This window comes from Hippopotamus amphibius, chromosome 10 (assembly GCF_030028045.1).
Source record: "Hippopotamus amphibius kiboko isolate mHipAmp2 chromosome 10, mHipAmp2.hap2, whole genome shotgun sequence".
NCBI lineage: Eukaryota > Metazoa > Chordata > Mammalia > Artiodactyla > Hippopotamidae > Hippopotamus > Hippopotamus amphibius.
The window spans coordinates 47269969-47288727 of NC_080195.1; the positions used below are offsets into that span (position 1 = coordinate 47269969).

General features: G+C 41.7%; 1 protein-coding gene across 2 annotated transcripts in view; it reads left to right on the top strand.

Annotated features, from left to right (window-relative positions):
• Nucleotides 1–18759, top strand: part of LOC130830036 (cyclin-Y-like protein 1) — a 41029-nt gene that overhangs the window by 17783 nt on the left and 4487 nt on the right. The window contains exons 5-8 of one of the 2 annotated variants that reach the window (XM_057696910.1): nucleotides 7895–7930; nucleotides 10137–10188; nucleotides 11041–11160; nucleotides 15406–15572. In XM_057696910.1, the coding sequence (XP_057552893.1) occupies nucleotides 7895–7930; nucleotides 10137–10188; nucleotides 11041–11160; nucleotides 15406–15572 (375 nt within the window). The remainder of the gene's footprint in view (nucleotides 1–7894; nucleotides 7931–10136; nucleotides 10189–11040; nucleotides 11161–15405; nucleotides 15573–18759) is intronic. The other variant, XM_057696911.1, reaches the window with a different exon arrangement.

The following is an 18759-nucleotide window of genomic DNA, read 5'->3' on the forward strand; positions in this document are numbered from 1 at the left end:
CTTTCTATTTTTGTGCCAGTACCGTACTGTCTTGATCACTATGGCCTTATAGTAGGGTTTGAAGTCAGGAAGCCTAATTCCACCAACTCCGTCTTTCCTTCTCAAGATTGCTTAGGCTCTTTGGGGTCTTTTGCATTTCCATACAGAGTGCAAGATTTGTTGTTGTAGTTCTGTGAAAAATGCCATTGGTAATTTGATAGGCATTGTGTTGAATCTATAAATTGCTTTGGGTAAGATAGTCATTTTCACAATGTTGATTCTTCCAATCCAGGAACATGGTATGTCCCTCCATCTGTTTGTGTCGTCTCTGATTTCTTTCATCAGTGTCTTCTAGTTTTCTGCATACAGGTCTTTTGCCTCCTTAAGCAGGTTTATTCCTAGGTATTTTATTCTTTTTGTTGCAATGGTAAATGGAAGAGTTTCCTTAATTTCTCTTTCTGTTCTTTCATTGTTAGTGTATAGGAATGCAAGAGATTTCTGCACATTAATGTTGTATCCTGCTACTTTACTAAATTCATCGATTAGTGCTAGCAGTTTTGTGGTAGAGTCTTTAGGGTTTTCTGTGTATAGTATCATGTCATCTGTGAAGAGTGACAATTTTACTTCTTCGTTTCCAATTTGGATTCCTTTTATTTGATTTTCTTCCCTGATTGCTGTGGCTAACACTTCCAAAACTATGTTGAATACTAATGGTGAGGGTGGACATCCCTGTCTTGTTCCTGTCCTTAGAGGGTATACTTTCACTTTATCGCCATTTAGGACGATGTTGGCTCTTGGTTTGTCATATATGGCTTTTATTATGTTGAGGTAATGTCCTTCTATGCCCATTTTCTGGAGAGTTTTTATCATAAATGGATGTTGGATTTTGTCAAAAGCTTTTTCTGCGTCTATTGAGATGATCATATGGTTTTGATCCTTCAATTTGTTAATATGGTGTATCACATTGATTGATTTGCATATGTTGAAGAATCCTTGCATTCCAGGGATAAACCCCACTTGATCATGGTGTATGATCTTTTCAATGTGCTGTTGGATTCTGTTAGCTAGTATTTTGTTGAGGATTTTTGCATCTATATTCATCTGTGATATTGGCCTGTAATGTTCTTTTTTTGTGACCTCTTTGCCTGGTTTTGGTATCAGGGTGATGGTGGCCTCGTAGAATGAGTTTGGGAGTGTTCCTCCTCCTGCTATAATTTGGAAGAGTTTGAGAAGGATGGGTGTTAGGTCTTCTCTAAATGTTTGATCGAATTCGCCTGTGAAGCCATCTGGCCCTGGGCTTTTGTTTGTTGGGAGATTTTCAATCACAGTCTCAATTTCCGTACTTATGATTGGTCTGTTCATTGTTTCTATTTCTTCCTGGTTCAGTTTTGGAAGATTGTACTTTTCTAAGAATGTATCCATTTCTTCCAGGTTATCCAATTGATTGGCATATAGTTGCTTGTAGTAGTCTCTCATGATCTTTTGTATTTATGAGGTGTCCGTTGTTACTTCTCCTTTTTCATTTCTAATTCTGTTGATTTGCATCTTCTCCCTGTTTTTCCTGATAAGTTTGGCTAATGGTTTATCAATTTTGTTTACCTTCGCAAAGAACCAGCTTTTAGTTTTATTGATCTTTGCTATTGCTTCCTTCATTTCTTTTTCATTTATTTCTGCTCTGATCTTTATGATTTCTTTCCTTCTGCTCACTTTGGGGTTTTTTTGTTCTTCTTTCTCTAGTTGTTTTAGGTGTAAGGTTAGGTTGTTTATTCGATATTTTTCTTGTTTCTTGAGGGAGGACTGTATTGCTATAAACTTCCCTCTCAGAACTGTTTTTGCTGCATCCCATAAGTTTTGGGTCGTTGTGTCTTCATTGTCATTTGTTTCTAGGTATTTTTTTATTTCCTCTTTGATTTCTTTAGTGATTTCTCGGTTGTTTAATAGCGTATTGTTTCGTCTCCATGTGGTTGTATTTTTTGCAGTTTGTTTCCTGTAATTGATATCTAGTCTCATGGCATTGTGGTCAGAGAGTATGCTTGATACGATTTCAATTTTTTTGGATTTACCAAGGCTTGATTTGTGACCCAAGATGTGATCTATCCTAGAGAATGTTCCATGTGCACTTGAGAAGAAAGTGTATTCTGTTGTTTTTGGATGGAATGTCCTATAAATATCAATTATGTTGAGATGGTCTAATGTGTCATTTAAAGCTTGTGTGTCCTTATTGATTTTCTGTTTGGGTGATCTGTCCATTGATGTAAGTGGGGTGTTCAAGTCTCCTACTATTATTGTGTTACTGTCAATTTCCCCTATTATGGCTGTTAGCATTTGCCTTCTGTATTGAGTTGCTCCTATGTTGGTTGCATAGATATTTACCATTGTGATATGTTCTTCTTGGTTGGATCCCCTGATCATTATGTAGTGTCCTTCCTTGTCTCTTGTAATAGCCTTTACTCTAAAGTCTAATTTGTCTGATATGAGTATTGCTCCTCCAGCTTTCTTTTCGCTTCCATTTGCATGGAGTATCTTTTTCCATCCCCTTACTTTCAGTCTGTATGTGTCCCTTGGTCTGAAGTGGGTTTCTTGTAGGCAGCATGTAGAAGGGTCTTGTTTTTGTATCCATTCAACCAGTCTGTGTCTTTTGGTTGGAGCATTGAATCCATTTACATTTAAGGTGATTATTGACATGTGTGTTCCAATGACCATTTTCTTAATTGTTTTGGGTTTGTTTTTGTAGGTCATTTCATTCTCTTTTGTTTCCTGTTTAGAAAAGTTCCTTTAGCACTTGTTGTAAGGCTGGTTTGGTGGTGCTGAATTCTCTTAACTTTTGCTTGTCTGTAAAGCTTTTGATTTCTCCCTCGAATCTGAATGAGATTCTTGCTGGGCAGAGTATTCTTGACTGTAGGTTTTTCTCTCTCAGGACTTTCAATATATTCTGCCACTCCCTCCTGGCCTGCAGAGTTTCTGTAGAAGGATCAGCTGTTATCCTTATGGGTTTCCCCTTATATGTTATTAGCTGCTTTTAATGTTTTTTCTTTGTGTTTAATTTTTGTTAGTTTGATTAATATGTGCCTTGGTGTATTTCTCCTTGGGTTTATTCTGTATGGGACTCTCTGCGCTTCTTGGACTTGATTAATTATTTCCTTTCCCATGCTGGGGAAGTTTTCCACTCTAACCTCTTCAAATATTTTCTCAGACCCTTTCTTTTTTTCTTCTTCTTCTGGGATGCCTATGATTCGAATGTTGGTGCGCTTAATGTTGTCACCAAGGTCTCTGAGACTGTCTTCCTTTCTTTTTATTCTTTTTTCTTTTTCATGCTCTGTGGCAATTATTTCCCCCATTCTATCTTCTAATCCCCTTATTCGTTCTTCTGCCTCAGTTATTCTGCTGTTTATACCATCTAGAGTATTTTTAATTTCAGTTGTTATCTAGTACTGTTTGTTTGCTCTTTAGTTCTTCTGATTCCTTTTTAACTGTTTCTTATATTTTCTCTATTTTGTGATCGAGATTTTGGATCATCTTTACTATCATAACTCAATTCTTTTGCAGGCAGTTTTCCTATTTCCTCTTCATTTATTTGTTCTTGTGTATTTTTACCTTGTTCCTTCATCTGTGGCATATTTTTTTGTCATCTCATTTTCCCCCCACTTTGGATGGGTGGAATTGTGTTCCTGCTGGGTCTTGGTGTTAAGTTGAGAACCTCTGGGAGGTTCCTGGGAAGTGGGTTTCCCTGTCAGTCCAATGTTTTGGACTCAGAGCTCCCACCTCAGGAGCGCAGGCCTGACACTGGGCTTGTGTATCAAGATCTCACAAGCTGTGTGAAGCAGGGAAAACGAAGAAAAAAAAAACAGGTAGGAGAACAGGAGGACAATAGCAAGCTAAAAACTACAATAGTAGGAAACTAACAGATGTGTTAGAAAAAACTTTTTAAAAAATGATGGAGCAACAACTGGATTGTAAAACAACTGCAGTATCCTAGGTGAGGGGGTGGCAAGAGAAAAGAAAGAAAAAAAAAAGCCAGAAAAGGCCTTGGCTGTGGGGACGGGGCTTAGACAAGGGCAGTGGTGGGGGCGGATGTTAGGCAATGGGCCGAGCCTACGCTTAGAGAAGGCCCTGGGGGTGGTGGGGAATGGGGCATAGGTCCAGTGAGGTAGAGGGGCCTGGAAATGCCTCTGGTCCTGGGAGCAGAGGACCAGGTCAAGGTACCCAGCAGGCTCCCTGGGCCCAAGTTGGTGGGAGAGATGCAAGCACCTCCCCATGTCCCTCCCCTAGTCCTCCAGTCTTGGAGGGCCCCTCCCCCTTGGCTTCTCTTATTTCCCACTCCCTCTCTCCTGTTCCCCTAGAACCCTTACAGCTGCAGGGGGCACTGAAAAGCGGGAGACCAGACTCTGATGCCCAACAGGCTTCCCAGGGCCAACTGGGCTTGGGTAATGCCTGCCGCACTTCCCCAGGTTTCCCAGTCTGGTAGGGTCCCTGTCTGCCTCTCTTCCTCTCCCCTGCCCCCCACTCTCCTAGGTTCTAAGCAGCTGGAGGGGGCCTGGAGAATGAAGGACCAGGTCGGGGAGCGCAGTTGGCCTCCCTGGCCAAGAGAGCAGGCGAAATGCCCTCCAGCCTCCCCTGTCCCCCAGTCTCAAAGCTCCCACCCCCTCCTGTCTGCCTCTCCACCTCCTCGCCCCTCCTCCCTCCTTCCACACCCCCCAGGACCCAGGCAGCCTGGAGGGGGCCTTGGAGGGTGGAGGACCCCACTGAGGAGCCCAGCAGGCCCCCCGGCCTCCTGGGTGGGAGAAACCCAATCGCGGTTTCCCCGATCTCCCCAGCCCCCAGCAGTCCCTCCAGGCAGGAACGTCTCCCCTCCCGCAGCCACCCCCCAGGGGTGCTGGTCCGGTCAGGCTTCCCCTTCCCCGCCCCCCTGACTTCCCCCAGGTCCTACCCGGTTGCTGCGGGGTTCCTGAGGTCTGCTTGGGCCTCAGGTCCCCCGCTGGCCTCCGGTAGCTCTTCTATTTGTGGGGGGACACAATCTCCGCATCTTCCCATGCCACCATCTTGACTCCGCCCCCCCGCCCCCCCCCCCCCCCCCCATTTTTGTTGTTAAGACCTTGATGAACATAATGAGAAGGAGTGGGCCTTTGTATTGGATAGTTCTAGACAAAATGATTTCTTTATGAGTTGTAGTCCTAAAACAATGTATACTACTTTGGAAGCTACTCTTAGAAGAAGGAACAGCTTGTCCCCTACTGGCACCATAGTGAATCTGCATTTAAATTTCATTGGATTTTGTCAGATTTATCCCACTGTGCATTTTTTTTTCCTGCACTATTTCTGGGTGAAATTTCACTTCTCCTTCCTGAACCCGAAAGAGGGGGAAAATACATCAAAGCAGTCTTAAGGAACACACTCTCAAGCTTAATTTCTTTGTAGATGCAGTTTGTTTGACTGAAGTTTTAACTTGAGATACATTTAATTTTTGTTCGTATATCTATAAATACATCTCCAACACACCGTATCAATCACGGCAGAAGAACAATAAAAGAGATGAAATTTTGGAAACATGGCTGTGGTTAGGTTTATACTTAAGACGTGAACAGTGTCATGAGGATGAAAACTGTTCCTTAGCTTCTGGGAGCACCTCATGGTCCACAATTGGAGATGCACTTTCAAAACCCCCTAATGATGAACCTTTCGAGTTTATTTAAGAGAGAGAAGGTAAAACCAAACAGGATGCAGAGCTTTCTGACTCCCTTGGTGTTGTTCCCGGAACATTAATGTCTCCTTAGGATATGAATGTTGACTTTGCAGAGCACAGTTTGGGAAATGCTTTTTGAAAATATTAATCTCCTTCATTTTATTTTCCGTCTTAAAAAGATAAGTAATTTGTTGCTAATGTGCCAGCCTTTTTTTAGCTATGTAAATTGTCAATAACTTCTCGTTAAAAACAGCAAGTTCCCAATCATAGTAATGCAACTTTCCTGTCTTACTTATGATAATAGTTGTGGTCAAATCATGTTTCAGCAAACGCGGAGCCCTGTCTGTCTCTAAAGCCCTGAGTTTTGGCACTGAATGTTTTTATTTAGCCAAGACACTAAATCTGTGGGTAAAAAAATCACTGCTTTGGCTAGAGTCACAGCTTCTTTTGAATTCAAAAGAGCCTGATGTTCTAGTCTATACTTCAAACGTAGTTTTAAGGATTAACCTTGCTCAGACAAGTAGGTTTCATGCTTTTTTTCCCCAATCTAATGTAATTTTTGGAAGTACAATAAATTTTAATTAGCTCTCATTAAGTTTTAGAAATGATCATTCAGCACATTCATTATTGGTGAAATAAAGGTTTACTGAGCTAATTAGTAGGGCCAATTGGCTTTTAGGAATGATTTTGAAAAATGTTTTATCATGAGATTAGTTTTCAATGGGGTAGTTGTTCTCAGTGGGGTAGGTGAGCCTTATTAGAATCACTTATGAAACTTTTTCAAGATATATGTCTCTAAACACATGAATTCCACCTCCCCCCGGCCCCCAAGACACAGTGTCTGTGTGTCTGTCCCTCTCTCTCACACGCACTTTTTGCCAAGCGGGGGAATGTTGCGAGGCATGATTCTATGGACAAAAGCATCCCGAGTGATTCTGATCTTAACCCTACCTCATTCATGCTAAACTGTGCTGCACATTGCAGTCACCTGGGGATCTTTAAAAACAATCCTGATACACAAGTCATACCCAATGCCAGTGAAATCAGAACATTTTGAAGCAGAAGCCAGGCAGTTTTTAAAGCTTCTCAGGTGATCCCAGTGTGCAGCCGAGCTTGGGAGCCACTGTCTGGTTTGAGGGTAGGAGAAAGAGAACTGCTTCTGATAATTGGTGGGACCTTGGGTAAGCCAGTTTTAAGCCATGGTTCCCTTATCTGTAAAATGAGTTGTTTTAGTTAAATGTCATCTAAGGTTCAGTGGTCCTTTCATCATATAACTTCTAATTCTGTGATTTTTAAAATCAATTGGAAGATGAAACTTTGAAGCACTAGAGAAGTTTCCATCTTTGATGCTGACAGTGTTACAGGCCTTTATACAAGTGCTAAGATTCTATAGACCTACTTATAAAATTCAGATTTGCCTTCCCTCACTTATTTTGAGTTTCATTTTAGACACTGAGAACAAAGGGAAACATATAACTTAACCAGAAAACCCTTTGTTGCCTCATACACAACATCTGTGAATAACTTAGAAATATAGGAACTTAAAGAGTATCTGAGGACTTGTATCTGTCTGTTCATTAATACTTTAAGTAATTTGGAAATACCTGTCAGTGGTCGTATACTGTGTTGTAGTATGCTGCATTATTAGCACTGCTTATTCCAGGGTAGCCAGACCTATCCTCAATTTTGTGGCTGTAAAATTTTGCTATTAAAATTTCTAATACTTAGGTAAAAGTGATTTTAAATCATTTTATTTGGTATAGAGCATTTTTATTATTTACTTTTAGGGAAATAATGGAAAATGGATGGGTAGGTGGATAGTGAACTCAATCAACTGAGATGCAGGGCCTAACAAAAAAGCCACACACGCACACACCACCTACTGTATGGCTTGAATCTAAGCATGTGTATAGATAAATATAGCTTGTACAGGACGAAAGTTTCTGTAGGTAGAAGGACAAATGACTGGGGAAATATGTAATAATTTATATATTATAATAACCAAAACACGTCTTCTCACAGCATATCTGGCAGTTTGGGTCTCCTAATTTTGCTAAAAGCCGAAGAACCTAAAACCAGAGGGAACGCACCCATGGAGTACTGTTCTGAATTAGAGGATGTCAGGGCCACTGGACATCTGGAAGGTCTTCCCTCCCCGCCAACCCCTTTCCAAAATGTCTTCAGGTCTAACATGATAAAAATCAATTATTACAATATATTTTTTTCCCTCCACAGTGTGACCTTAGCAATCTATTACCACATAAAGAACAGGTGAGCTCTTTTAAAACCTATCTTGTTATTCCAGCTAATTAATTTACAAGGTATCATGTTTAGTGTTAGGTGATAACTATAGACATTATTGGAGTAAGCTTTTATTAGAATGCTTTTATTATAATATTGAAATGAGTCTTTTATTTTTATCTCAAGACTTAATTCTTAAGTTACTGGGTCTCTCAGAGTATTTGTTCATGTGGGTTATATTGATATTTACTATATTAGAAATTGAAATTGAGAATTAAAACCTTAAATCCATTGTATGTGAAAACAGCGTTTTCCTTAGCACTATGGAAATTTTGAGCTAGATAATGCTTTGTTGGGCGGGGGGGGGGTCGTCCTGTGCATTGTAGGGTATTTAGCAGCACACCTGGCCTCTGCTCACTAGATGCCAGGAGCGCCTTCTTCTTTCCTCCACATGACGACAACCAGAACTCTGCAGCCATGGGCAGAAGTCCCCTGGGGGATGAAATCACTCCTGCTTGGGAACCCCAGTGTTTAACATAGGTCATTTTTTAAACTGTTTTCCACAACAAAAAAGTTGAGAGAAGAGTATCTCATTGTTCATCGAAGACAGCTGATTCTTATATCTGCTCTGTCTTCAGTCATCTGTTTTGAAGAAACAATATGAAGACGATCCAGCCTCATGCAGATATATAGTTGGAAAAAGGTGTATTTTTAAAGCCTTCAGATAATTTGGTATATTCTTTGATACTGTACTAAAAGTCCACATGTGCTAGTTTCTTAAATTATTTAAAATGGAATTCTAAATCATATCCATGAACTTGTAGTAAATACTGTGTTAATTAATACCCATTGAACTGTCATGCATACTGAAGTGGATCTTTTTACCTGTACCTGATTTTACATTACTATACGTCGGTCATTTGGAAAGTATTGGTTCACATTTCTTTAGACAGTGTCAAAAACTCACTTTTGTTAGTATCACCACCAGTCTTACCAGAAAAGTCTTTAAATATTGAGAAGTTGTCAAGCTCACAGTAGATCAAGCTCACAATAGGACTTACAAGTTTTCCAAAAATCCTGATATTTTTAGCTTGATGGCTTGAATTTTATCATTAGCAACAGATACGTTACAGTTATTTTCCTTGAAGTAACAGGCTCACTTTGTTCATTTTTGGAAGAATGACTGTCACTTGTACATTCAAATAAAGGTGGTGTTCTATGAAAAAAATGGTTCAAATCAAGATGGTGTTCTATGAGAAAAGTGACTTAGCACGAAGTCAGAAATTCTCGTCCTTAACCCAACCGTATTTCAGTATGTACAAGTGCTTAATGCATACTTTCCACTTACTCAGAATATTAAAAAGAAGGATCAAGGGTTAAGAACAGTATTAATTGTTATGATTTTATCAGGGATGTTCTTAAGTAAAGCAGATTTGTTTTAAACTGCAAGTAGCTGTGAATAATTGAATGACTTCTAATTGAGTTTGGTACCACTGCTCAGAAGCCAGCAGTTTTACCCACTTTTGCTCTTATGCAGTCACAGCAAATGTCAAACAATGTAAAGGCAGGTAATGTCTTAGTATTCTTATACAAACAGTTTTGACATCTTGGGCCTCCTGAAGAGGGGATAGGGGAGGATCCCAGAGCCCTGCAGACCACATTTGGAGAACTGCTGTGTAAATTATGAGCACCATGTATTAGTGTGGTGAAATTTTAAATAAAAAGCCTGGTCTCTTTTAAAATAAAAAGACAATTACATTTTTAACTCAAACTGTTTAAGAGAGACAAGAAGAAATACACGGTAAGAATATAATATAAAGAAATAAAGAGAAAGAAACAGGGGAGAAAACTGAATCTCTCATTCACATTCATTGAAGTGAGAAGACTTCATTGCCCACCACCACTGCTTTATAAAACGTTCTTCTATTGATATATTTCCGTGTGAGGTTAGAGGAATGGAAATATATTGGTTTGCTAGCATTGCCTGTTAGGGAGGGTTAGTGCTTGTGAAGGCAACTCTGGCTGGTTGTTGTAGAAAAGATTTCAGAGTTTGATGTGCTGAATAAAAATAGGTCAGGAAACCTTTCTAAGGGCAGAATCCAGGACAAGAATTTGTAAAAAACTGTTTGCTTTGTCAAAGGTTAAGCTTCCTCTGCTCCTCTCTCTACTCCTAGCAGATGTTACTAAGATAGTAACTCCTGAATTAACTTTCTACATGCATATTCTTATTTTATAGAGATGCAAATAGATCCCTGGATATTTTTGATGAGAGATCACATTCACTCACAGTAAGTGTCAGTTTTACTGAAGTATTTTTCTCTTATAGTTGTTTATTTCATGCTGATTTGCTTTGAAATTAGTTACTAGAAGAAAATTACTCCCTCCAGCTCAAGGTCTAAATCATCTTCCTCTGAAGTCTTCTTCCCCACCCCATGTTGTGTCTAGTCATTTTACCAAAGGCATGTTGTATAAGGGGTGTGACGGATAAGAACTGAGTTGTGCTTTGTATGATTAGTGAGCAGGTAAGTACACATACCCAAGTAACAGAAGGTGTATCTTTTTGAAGGATGCTTTTCCATAACATCAAAGAATGTAAATATTTGTAAATAAACCTAACAAATGTGGTAAGACCTCTAAGAAGAAAATTAGAAAACTGCTTAAATTTTAAACCAATTAAAATGACAAAGTTTTAAGATTCACGTCTTCAGGTGCTCTGTGGCCACATGTGGCTGGTGACTACTGTATAGGACAGAGCATTCTTAGAGCCTTATGGTGACAGGACCCTGGACGTGTTTTTTTCAAAGTTGATGGCAGAAAAGTATGATGACACATGGTGATCAGCAAGACTTTTGAACCTAAAAAGAGTTGACATTTGGTTAGAATTCTGTGGGGAGAAAGGTGGAAATATGTACATTTTCTGAGGTTGCATCTGTGTTTTTCTTTAGTGGGTGGTGGTGAGTATTAAATCACTGTAGTGTTTTAGGATCCCATTGTTTATATTTAAAAGACTCCAAGACATGTCACCCAACCAAAATTACTTTAAGGGGCACGTGGGCCCAAATGTGAAGACTGCTGCCTTGAGGGTACTTTTAAGTAGTTTTCTTCAGTGGATGCTTATATTGCCTTCTTTCTTCTTTTAGCAAGAAAAGCTTCCAGAGGAATACTTTAAGCGTGATCCTGAACATAAATTCATTTACAGATTTGTTTGCGTTCTGTTTAGTGCTGCACAACTACCTGCTGAGTGTGCCATAGTAACTTTGGTAAGCTACGTTTTCTTTCATAAAGCACCTGTAGAAATTTCTGTCTTGTACACAAGGTGTGGTCCTGTTTTTAAAATGAAAGTAGGTTCCTGAAAGGATCGTCAGAACTTTACTAAGAGAAACCTATGAAAAGAAAGTAAAATATACACATTTGAGCTTAATAGTCATTATGATTTAAAATGTTGCCATTGCTCTTCTTATCAGAAAACAGTTGCTATTCAAGGCAGCAGGAGAGAGTTCTGGTTTCTCCTTGTACACCTCAGGCCACACATGCACATACAGTGTACACACGTACACACAGACAAGGTGTGCAGTGGTGGTAGGATGGGGGCGATGACTCATCTGGTCCACAGGCAGAAACGGACTCCATGTAGTTCTAAGCTGAGTCCCAGGCTGTATTACCCAGACAGTTCTGATGTATAACTGACTGAGAACTGCTGCCCTCAGTTCTCTGTTCTTGGATGATGGTGTTAACCATCCCCGCTGTCCTCTTGTGCCTGCATGTGGAGTTGCCCAGGATTAGGGTGCCAGCAGTACTTGGAAAGGCTTTACTCTAGTTAGCCTGCTAAACTGCAGTTGCGTGAGGACCTTTGTGTCATCCATACTGTATTCCTACGGTAAGAGCTGATCATTTGAATAATAAATCATATTCAAGTGAGAGGTAGTTGGGATCGTTTTACTTACTCCTCCCTATAGCACACCTGTACGGGAAAGTCAGCTGGTCCGGAGGGAAGGAATAGTTAGGCCGCTGCCTGCTTCTGTCCAGGCAGAATCTAGCAGAGGAGGCTTGTCCTTTTGAAAAGAGACCCCTCCGTGGACACTGGATCAGACACAGGCCTTTCCTTGGAGCTCCAGGCCACTTGGAGTGCTTAGCACATGCTTGAGAGAGGCAGCAGTGGCGCTTGCGTGTGGAGAGCCAGGAAATGCAGGGAGGAGAGCATCTGGGGCTGGAAGAGGGGCATTTCTTTGTAGACATGTTGAGTGTGACGTACCTGTGAGACGGCAGAGTGGCGATGTCTAGTAATCAGTCGAGTGTATGGGACAGGATCATGAATCTGAGCTAGAGGGAGGGCATTACGTATAGCTGTTCAAATGCAGAGAAAGAATGTAAAATAGAAAGTGGGTAGAAGATGTGTAGGGACTGTTAGCACTTAAGGGCGAGTCCCCAGAGGAGTGGCTAGAGTGGTAGGAAACCCAGGAGGGAATCCTAAGAGGTGCCAGGAGAGGTTCAGGAAGGAGAGTGTGGTCCAAGTGCTGGTTGCTGCCAAGGAGCTGCTCATGCCATAAATCCCCCCTAATACCTACTCTGTCCCTATTCTAAGTGCTGGGGATGGAGGAGAGAACAGGTTGAATAAAATTCTTGCCTTTATGGAGCAAGTGTGGAAGACATAAGTTTCTGTGTTTGTTTTTACTTTTTACATTTTATTTATTTTTTTGGCTGCGTTGGGTCTTTGTTGCTGTGCGTGGGCTTTCTCTCATTGCGGCGAGCCGCGGGGCTCCTCTTTGTTGTGGTGCGCAGGCTTCTCATTGCAGTGGCTTCTCTTGTTGCAGGAGCAGGGGCTCTAGGTGCACGGGCTTCAGTGGTTGCAGCATGTGGGCTCAGTAGTTGTGGCTTGTGGGCTCTAGAGCTCAGGCTTAGTAGTTGTGGCTCACGGGCTTAGTTGCCCTGCAGCATGTGGGATCCTCCCAGACCAGGGATCAAACCCACGTCTCCTGCATTGGCAGGTGGATTCTTGACCACTACGTCACCAGGGAAGTCCTGCTCAGGTTTTTTGAGTTTGGTGGTTGTTGTTGTTTTAATTTTTATTGGAGTATAGTTGATTTACAATGTAGTGTTCGTTTCAGGTATACAGCAAAGTATAAGTATCTTTTGTAATGAGTATTTTTAAAAAGGAATATTTCAAGTAGTTGTAAAAATCAGGAAGAGAAAGCAAGGTAAAGGAATAAAGTGATTAGAGGGGCTTACTGGAACGATCAGGAAGAGCCTCTTTAAAGAGGTAACATTTGAACCTGGGGCCTGGCCGAACCGAGGAAGAGCAGGAGCGCCGGTGTTACAGGCAGAGGGGACAAGTGCAAGGCTCTGAGACAGGAATATGTCCTGTGTGTTCAAGGAAGAGCAAGGTGGCCGTTGTGATCAGAGTGGGGAATGAGGGAAAGAGCATAGGTGATGAGGTCGCAGGACAATGCCATACCGCACAGGGCCTTGTAACTTAGAGGCCGTGCCAAGAAGTTATCTGTTTGATGGGAAAACTCTGGCAGATCTTGAGCAGGCACATGAAGTACACTTAATTTAAGAGGCTCTCCTGCCTGCTTTGGGGAGAAAAGACTGTAGTCTGTTGTGAGTCAGAGTGGAGGCAGAGAGGTCCGGAGGCAGTGGCAGTAACACGAGTCAGAAGTGACAGATGTTGGGTTGGCCAAAAAGTTGATTTGGGTTTTTCCATAACATCTTAGGGAAAAACCCAAATGAACTTCTTGGCCAACCCAGGAGAAGAGAAAAGTGGTCTGGTTACCAGGGAAGGTAGAGACAACAAGAATCTCCAACAGATTGGAGCAAGAGAACTCAAATGGAGGTTTTTGGTCCCAGCAACTAGGCGTGTGGCAGTGTCTTTCAGTTGTGAGGGAAGGCCTGGGCTGGGGAGCGTTGGGATGAAGAGTCCTGTGAAGACACCAGTGACTGTGGCAAGAGTAGTTTCAGTAGAGCCACGGCGGCAGGGGATGGACGACAGTGGGCTAAGGAGAGGAGGCGATGAGGAGCCAGTGTCAGGGCGTTTCCTGAGGACAGATGGTAGGGGTTGTGGGCCATAGGCTGGGAACAGGTAAGTGTTCACAGTGGAGGAAATCTCTGACAGAGAGGGAGAAAGTGTTCAAAAAGAGGTTAATCGTGGGAACAGTATTCTGCAGAAGTGAGATGGGATCCACTTCACTCATAGAAGAGTTGGCTTTAGTGAAAAGAAAGAAACTCACTCCCACTGAGACAGGAGGGCAAGTGGTATAAATGAGTGTGGGCACATACCAGGTTTGCCAGTACAGGTGAGAGGAGATTGAGAGATTGCCAATGTCCTTTTAAGTGCCTCTAATTAGTCCCGTAGAGAATTGAACCTTGTTAGGGAGATTCATTCTTAGGGCACTGGAGAGTGCTGAGTTCTCTGGGGAATGGGAGCAGAAATTCACTCAGAACATACACATAGAATCTCAATATCCATGTTTGAAAACACAGTTGAGTTTGGAGAGCACTGGCAAGTCTGAGCTGTCAATCTGATAACCTTCAGTTAGTTAAACATACGCTTTAAAATTGGATTTTTCCTTTTTGTCAGATGGCATATGCACTCTTCTGCAGAGGTAACCACAAATCACAGCTTACCTCTTTCATCTTTACTCAACTGTTAACTTTGTCCATTTCTTTGTAGAATAGACATTTGATACATGGAAAAGAAATCGTGACATTCACTCGCAAACTGCCTGGCAGGTTTAGAGGGGCCTCAGGGATACAAACATGGGCAGCTCTTTCCGCCTTAAAACCAACGAATTGAATAAGCTGCAGATTATGTAAGACAGAAGTGAATTATTAAATGATAATGGAGATGTGAAAAATAGGGGATATGAAAAAGACTATCCTCTGTATGCATGTGCGTTCCTTAGAAAGGTATTGAATATGGGAATGCTCGACAGTTAGAAAGCCCCTCTGTACTGCCTGTCCTGCTGTGCCACACAGCAGCCACTGGGAGGCTCTCTTGACCACCAGTTTTTATCTTCAAGTTCATGCCATAAAAGGACTAGTTACTCTGAAGAGGCGATAAAGATGTGCTCAGTCTTACCAGAGTTTTACATACTCAAGCGTTATGTAAAATTGCCATGTAACCACCACCAGGTATGGTAGGTACATTGCACGTGCAGGCACTCAGGCATTTACTGAGCAGTTGAAATCCATGCTGGGCTGTATGTGCTGCCCTTTACAGGTGGGAAGGTAATAACACAAGGCCTGTCTTTCGAATGCCCTTTGTCCTTTCATTCCTGTGACCAGAATTGGGTTGGAAATTCACATGGGCAGAGTAGAAATATCAGAGCAACAGAAATACCTGACTTACAACTGTGACTTGGCTTCTGGCCTTGGCTGGCCAAGCAAAGTCTGTAGAACCTCAGAATAAAAGGCACGTCAGAAACAGATGAAATCTGTCATTCCTAACAGTTCTTATCACAGCACTTCAACTGAACTAAAATCAACGATCAGTGCTCTACTTTTTGCAGGTTTACTTAGAAAGGCTTTTAACTTACGCTGAGATCGATCTTTGCCCCACTAACTGGAGAAGAATTGTTTTGGGAGCCATTCTTCTTGCCTCCAAGGTTGGGGACCATCAGCCTCTATGGAATGTGGACTACTGCCTGATCCTCAAGGACATTATAGTTGAGGACATGTGAGTTTGTAAGGTTCTGGTGAACTTTCTGTTTTCCAATACCTCATTTGTTCCCATACAGTTTACATGTTAAGAAATATTACATTTTAAGAAAGGTTATATTGTGCAAAGAGCTGAAATAGGCATAAAACTACAGACTTCTTCCTTTCTGGCTGTAGTATAACAATTCGTATTTCCCATCATTAATTGGTAGGTCTTGATGTGTTATTGCTGTAATATTCTGCTTGATAAATTGACATGATTTTTCCGGTGGTTTTTGCCAGACATTTTACAAGCTCACTACAGAATAACACGGTATAGTAAATAACTTCACGGCTTTCTTAAAGTTGTCTACCAGGTTCAGACCATTTTTAAGGGGCACACGTCTGGCCTCTGAAGTAAGCGGCCACCGTTAAGGTCTCAGGGCCCTAGACTACTGCGAGGTATAACTTCAGCCTGAGTCACACATTGTATATTTGCTTTTGCTGGTCTTTTTCCTCCTTTTTATCTGAGGTTTTGTTGTTATAGAAACCGTGATGTACAGATAGCCACATATAAAGGTTTCAGATCCCTGTGTTCCTATCTCCTCCCCTATTTAGGAGTATTCCCCATGTTTAGAAATAGGTCTGCTGAGTTAGGAAACTCTGATCTCTCAGACTGGGAAGCATCACCCGGGCCTCACCCAGGGCACTCAGCAACCCCAGCAGCACTTTGTGGGACCTTGAGTTAACTAGGCAGGTGCTCCTCACTGATGGCATGCTGACATGGGCATGAAACACCAGGCTTCCAATCTGGCTGCAGTGAAGGGCCCCAAGGGTGGGATGCAGGATGAGCCAGAGAGGTATTTCTAGCAGACTCTTGAAGTGCTCACTTGACAGTGAAAATGTCTTTGTGGGTGGCATTTAGGAAAGTGTGAAAGGACACGTCTGCATTATAGTGAACAGAAGAGGCCGATCAAGATCATGGCAGGCAGTGGCCAGAGTTTGCTTTTGTCCCTTTGCACCTTACTCTAGATAATTCAGAATTGCCGAAGTGCATATTTAAAACTGAAGCGAGGAAACTTGTGACGAAGTGAAGGGACCAGTGCTTGTTGGGATGGTAGCTGTCAAAGTGGCTTTTGGTGAAAATGTCCACTCTGGTGATAATGGAAACTAAGTAGTCATGGGGATATTGTTGGTAGCCATCGTAGTAAACAGTGTGATGGCGGATAATGGCTTTGAAATGAATAGAGGTAATTTTGGAAGTTGCAAAAACTAAAGTGACTTTGACCATCAGTATCATCAGTCTTTAAACTGGTCCCTTGAAGGAAGGAAAATTTGTAATCGTAAACACCAACCCTGGCATGATGGCAGCGGAAATTTTCTGAGAGCCTGCCACTAAGCTGACCGGCGCTCAGGTTCCAGTTATAACATCAGAGAACATGCAGGGCAATGTGTGGGTGTTCATAGATGTGAGCCCAGCAGCCTTGGTGGCAGTGTCTAGCTGCAGGAAGAAACATTTGAAGCAGCGCTTTTCTGTGTAGAATGGAGAATCACCCGGAGTTATGTGTATAATAGGCTGCTTTTGTTGATGATCTTTGGAAATGGGAAAGCATTACCACAAAGTGTTGAATACACATTTGTTTCATCCCTCTGCTGTTGACTACTATTTGTAATGGTCTCACTTTGAGTCTAAATTGAAAAATTGGTGTCTAACAGCTTTTCTTTAAAACTTTCTAACATTTATGTCTTATTAAAATATATTTCCCTTCAAAAGACTACGTTAAAGTGAGCAGCTGCTGTTCAGAAAAATTTGCTGTGCCTCTAAATGGTCTGCTCTTCAGCCATCTAGCCATTTAAAAAACAACAAAAAACACAGAAGGTGCATATTCTGTAGGCATAATGCTTTTCTTCAGTGATTAAGGCTCTATTAATAGACATGTTAAGCCTATGAAGTACTGTATTTCCAGACAATTAAAATGTATTCGTGGAGAAAATATAGAAGGGATAGTGAAGTGCATTTATTCCTGTAGAAAATGAAGTCCTGATTAGCTGATTATCAAAACATTATCTGATTCACATTTCTATAGACTTATGGCCATGAGAACAGGAGATTAATTTTGGAAGTAAGTTCAGTTAGGTTTAAAGTTCAGCAAATGAGAAGCCTCATTTCTGCTCACATTCTGCTCTCCATACAGGAGAACATCAAGCATTTACTGACTTATCCAATAGATAAAATATTAACAGTTTAAAACCCAGAGACCAAATATATTGTAAAATAAGCCACACTCATGTTTGTATTTACCATTCTTATATAATTAACTCTCTAATTTTAGTGATTGCTGTGAAAATGGTAAGATTTACTCTAGTTTTATGTTTATTTACTTAAACATTTGGCAAGCAAATGGCTATATATGGTTATGTAGCAAAGGCTTGCTGCCAGCACTCTACTTTCCCACTTCACTGAATTTGCTCTCCGCGTGCATGTGCGCGTTCTGTCCAGGCAGGGGGCTGCGGGGCTGAGCATCCAGGTCTGCTCTGTCAGAGGTCATATCATAAAGTGGGTTTAGTCCAGCCAAGACAGCTATCTTTAAGCTTACTGCCTTCTAAAGCTTAGAAAGTACATCCTGTCCTGTCATAGTGACAGCTTCTCACCCTAGGAAGGTTAAGGTGAACAGAAACTTGCATTAGGCCCTTTGACACAGCCCCATGCACTGGAGCAGGGGGAAGGGATTCCCTTTCTCATGGAATGTAGCTTATTTATTGATTTATTTGCGATGAATCCTTGTTGCTTCAAGAGTTTCCCCCCCTCAGAGATAATAGCGGTGGCTCTCGATGGATCCATTTGTTGCCGTGGTGACGTGCCCATTCCTTTTGTTGGCGCGTATCTACTTCAGTAAGCCCCTTCCTGTTAGCGGCCCGGTGAAAATGTCTGCAAGTTCTTCAGAGCTAATAAACAGCATACCTCCTTCCTTTCATCTGATCACTGTAGCGGGGCCTTGTGAGTGAGCGTGGAGCATGAATCGTACAGCTGCACTAATGGAACTCCGAAGAATAAGCCCCCGAGTCAGCAGCACGAGAGCATAAGAGGGCCGTAACCTCTTCCCCCTTGTCCCAAACTCAAAGTGCTGGGATGCAGAAAGGACCACAGATAGCTGTGCCTTGTTTGAACGTTAGTGTATTAATCCAGCTGGGTAGCCATTATTTGTTTCAAAACAGTATTTAGAGCC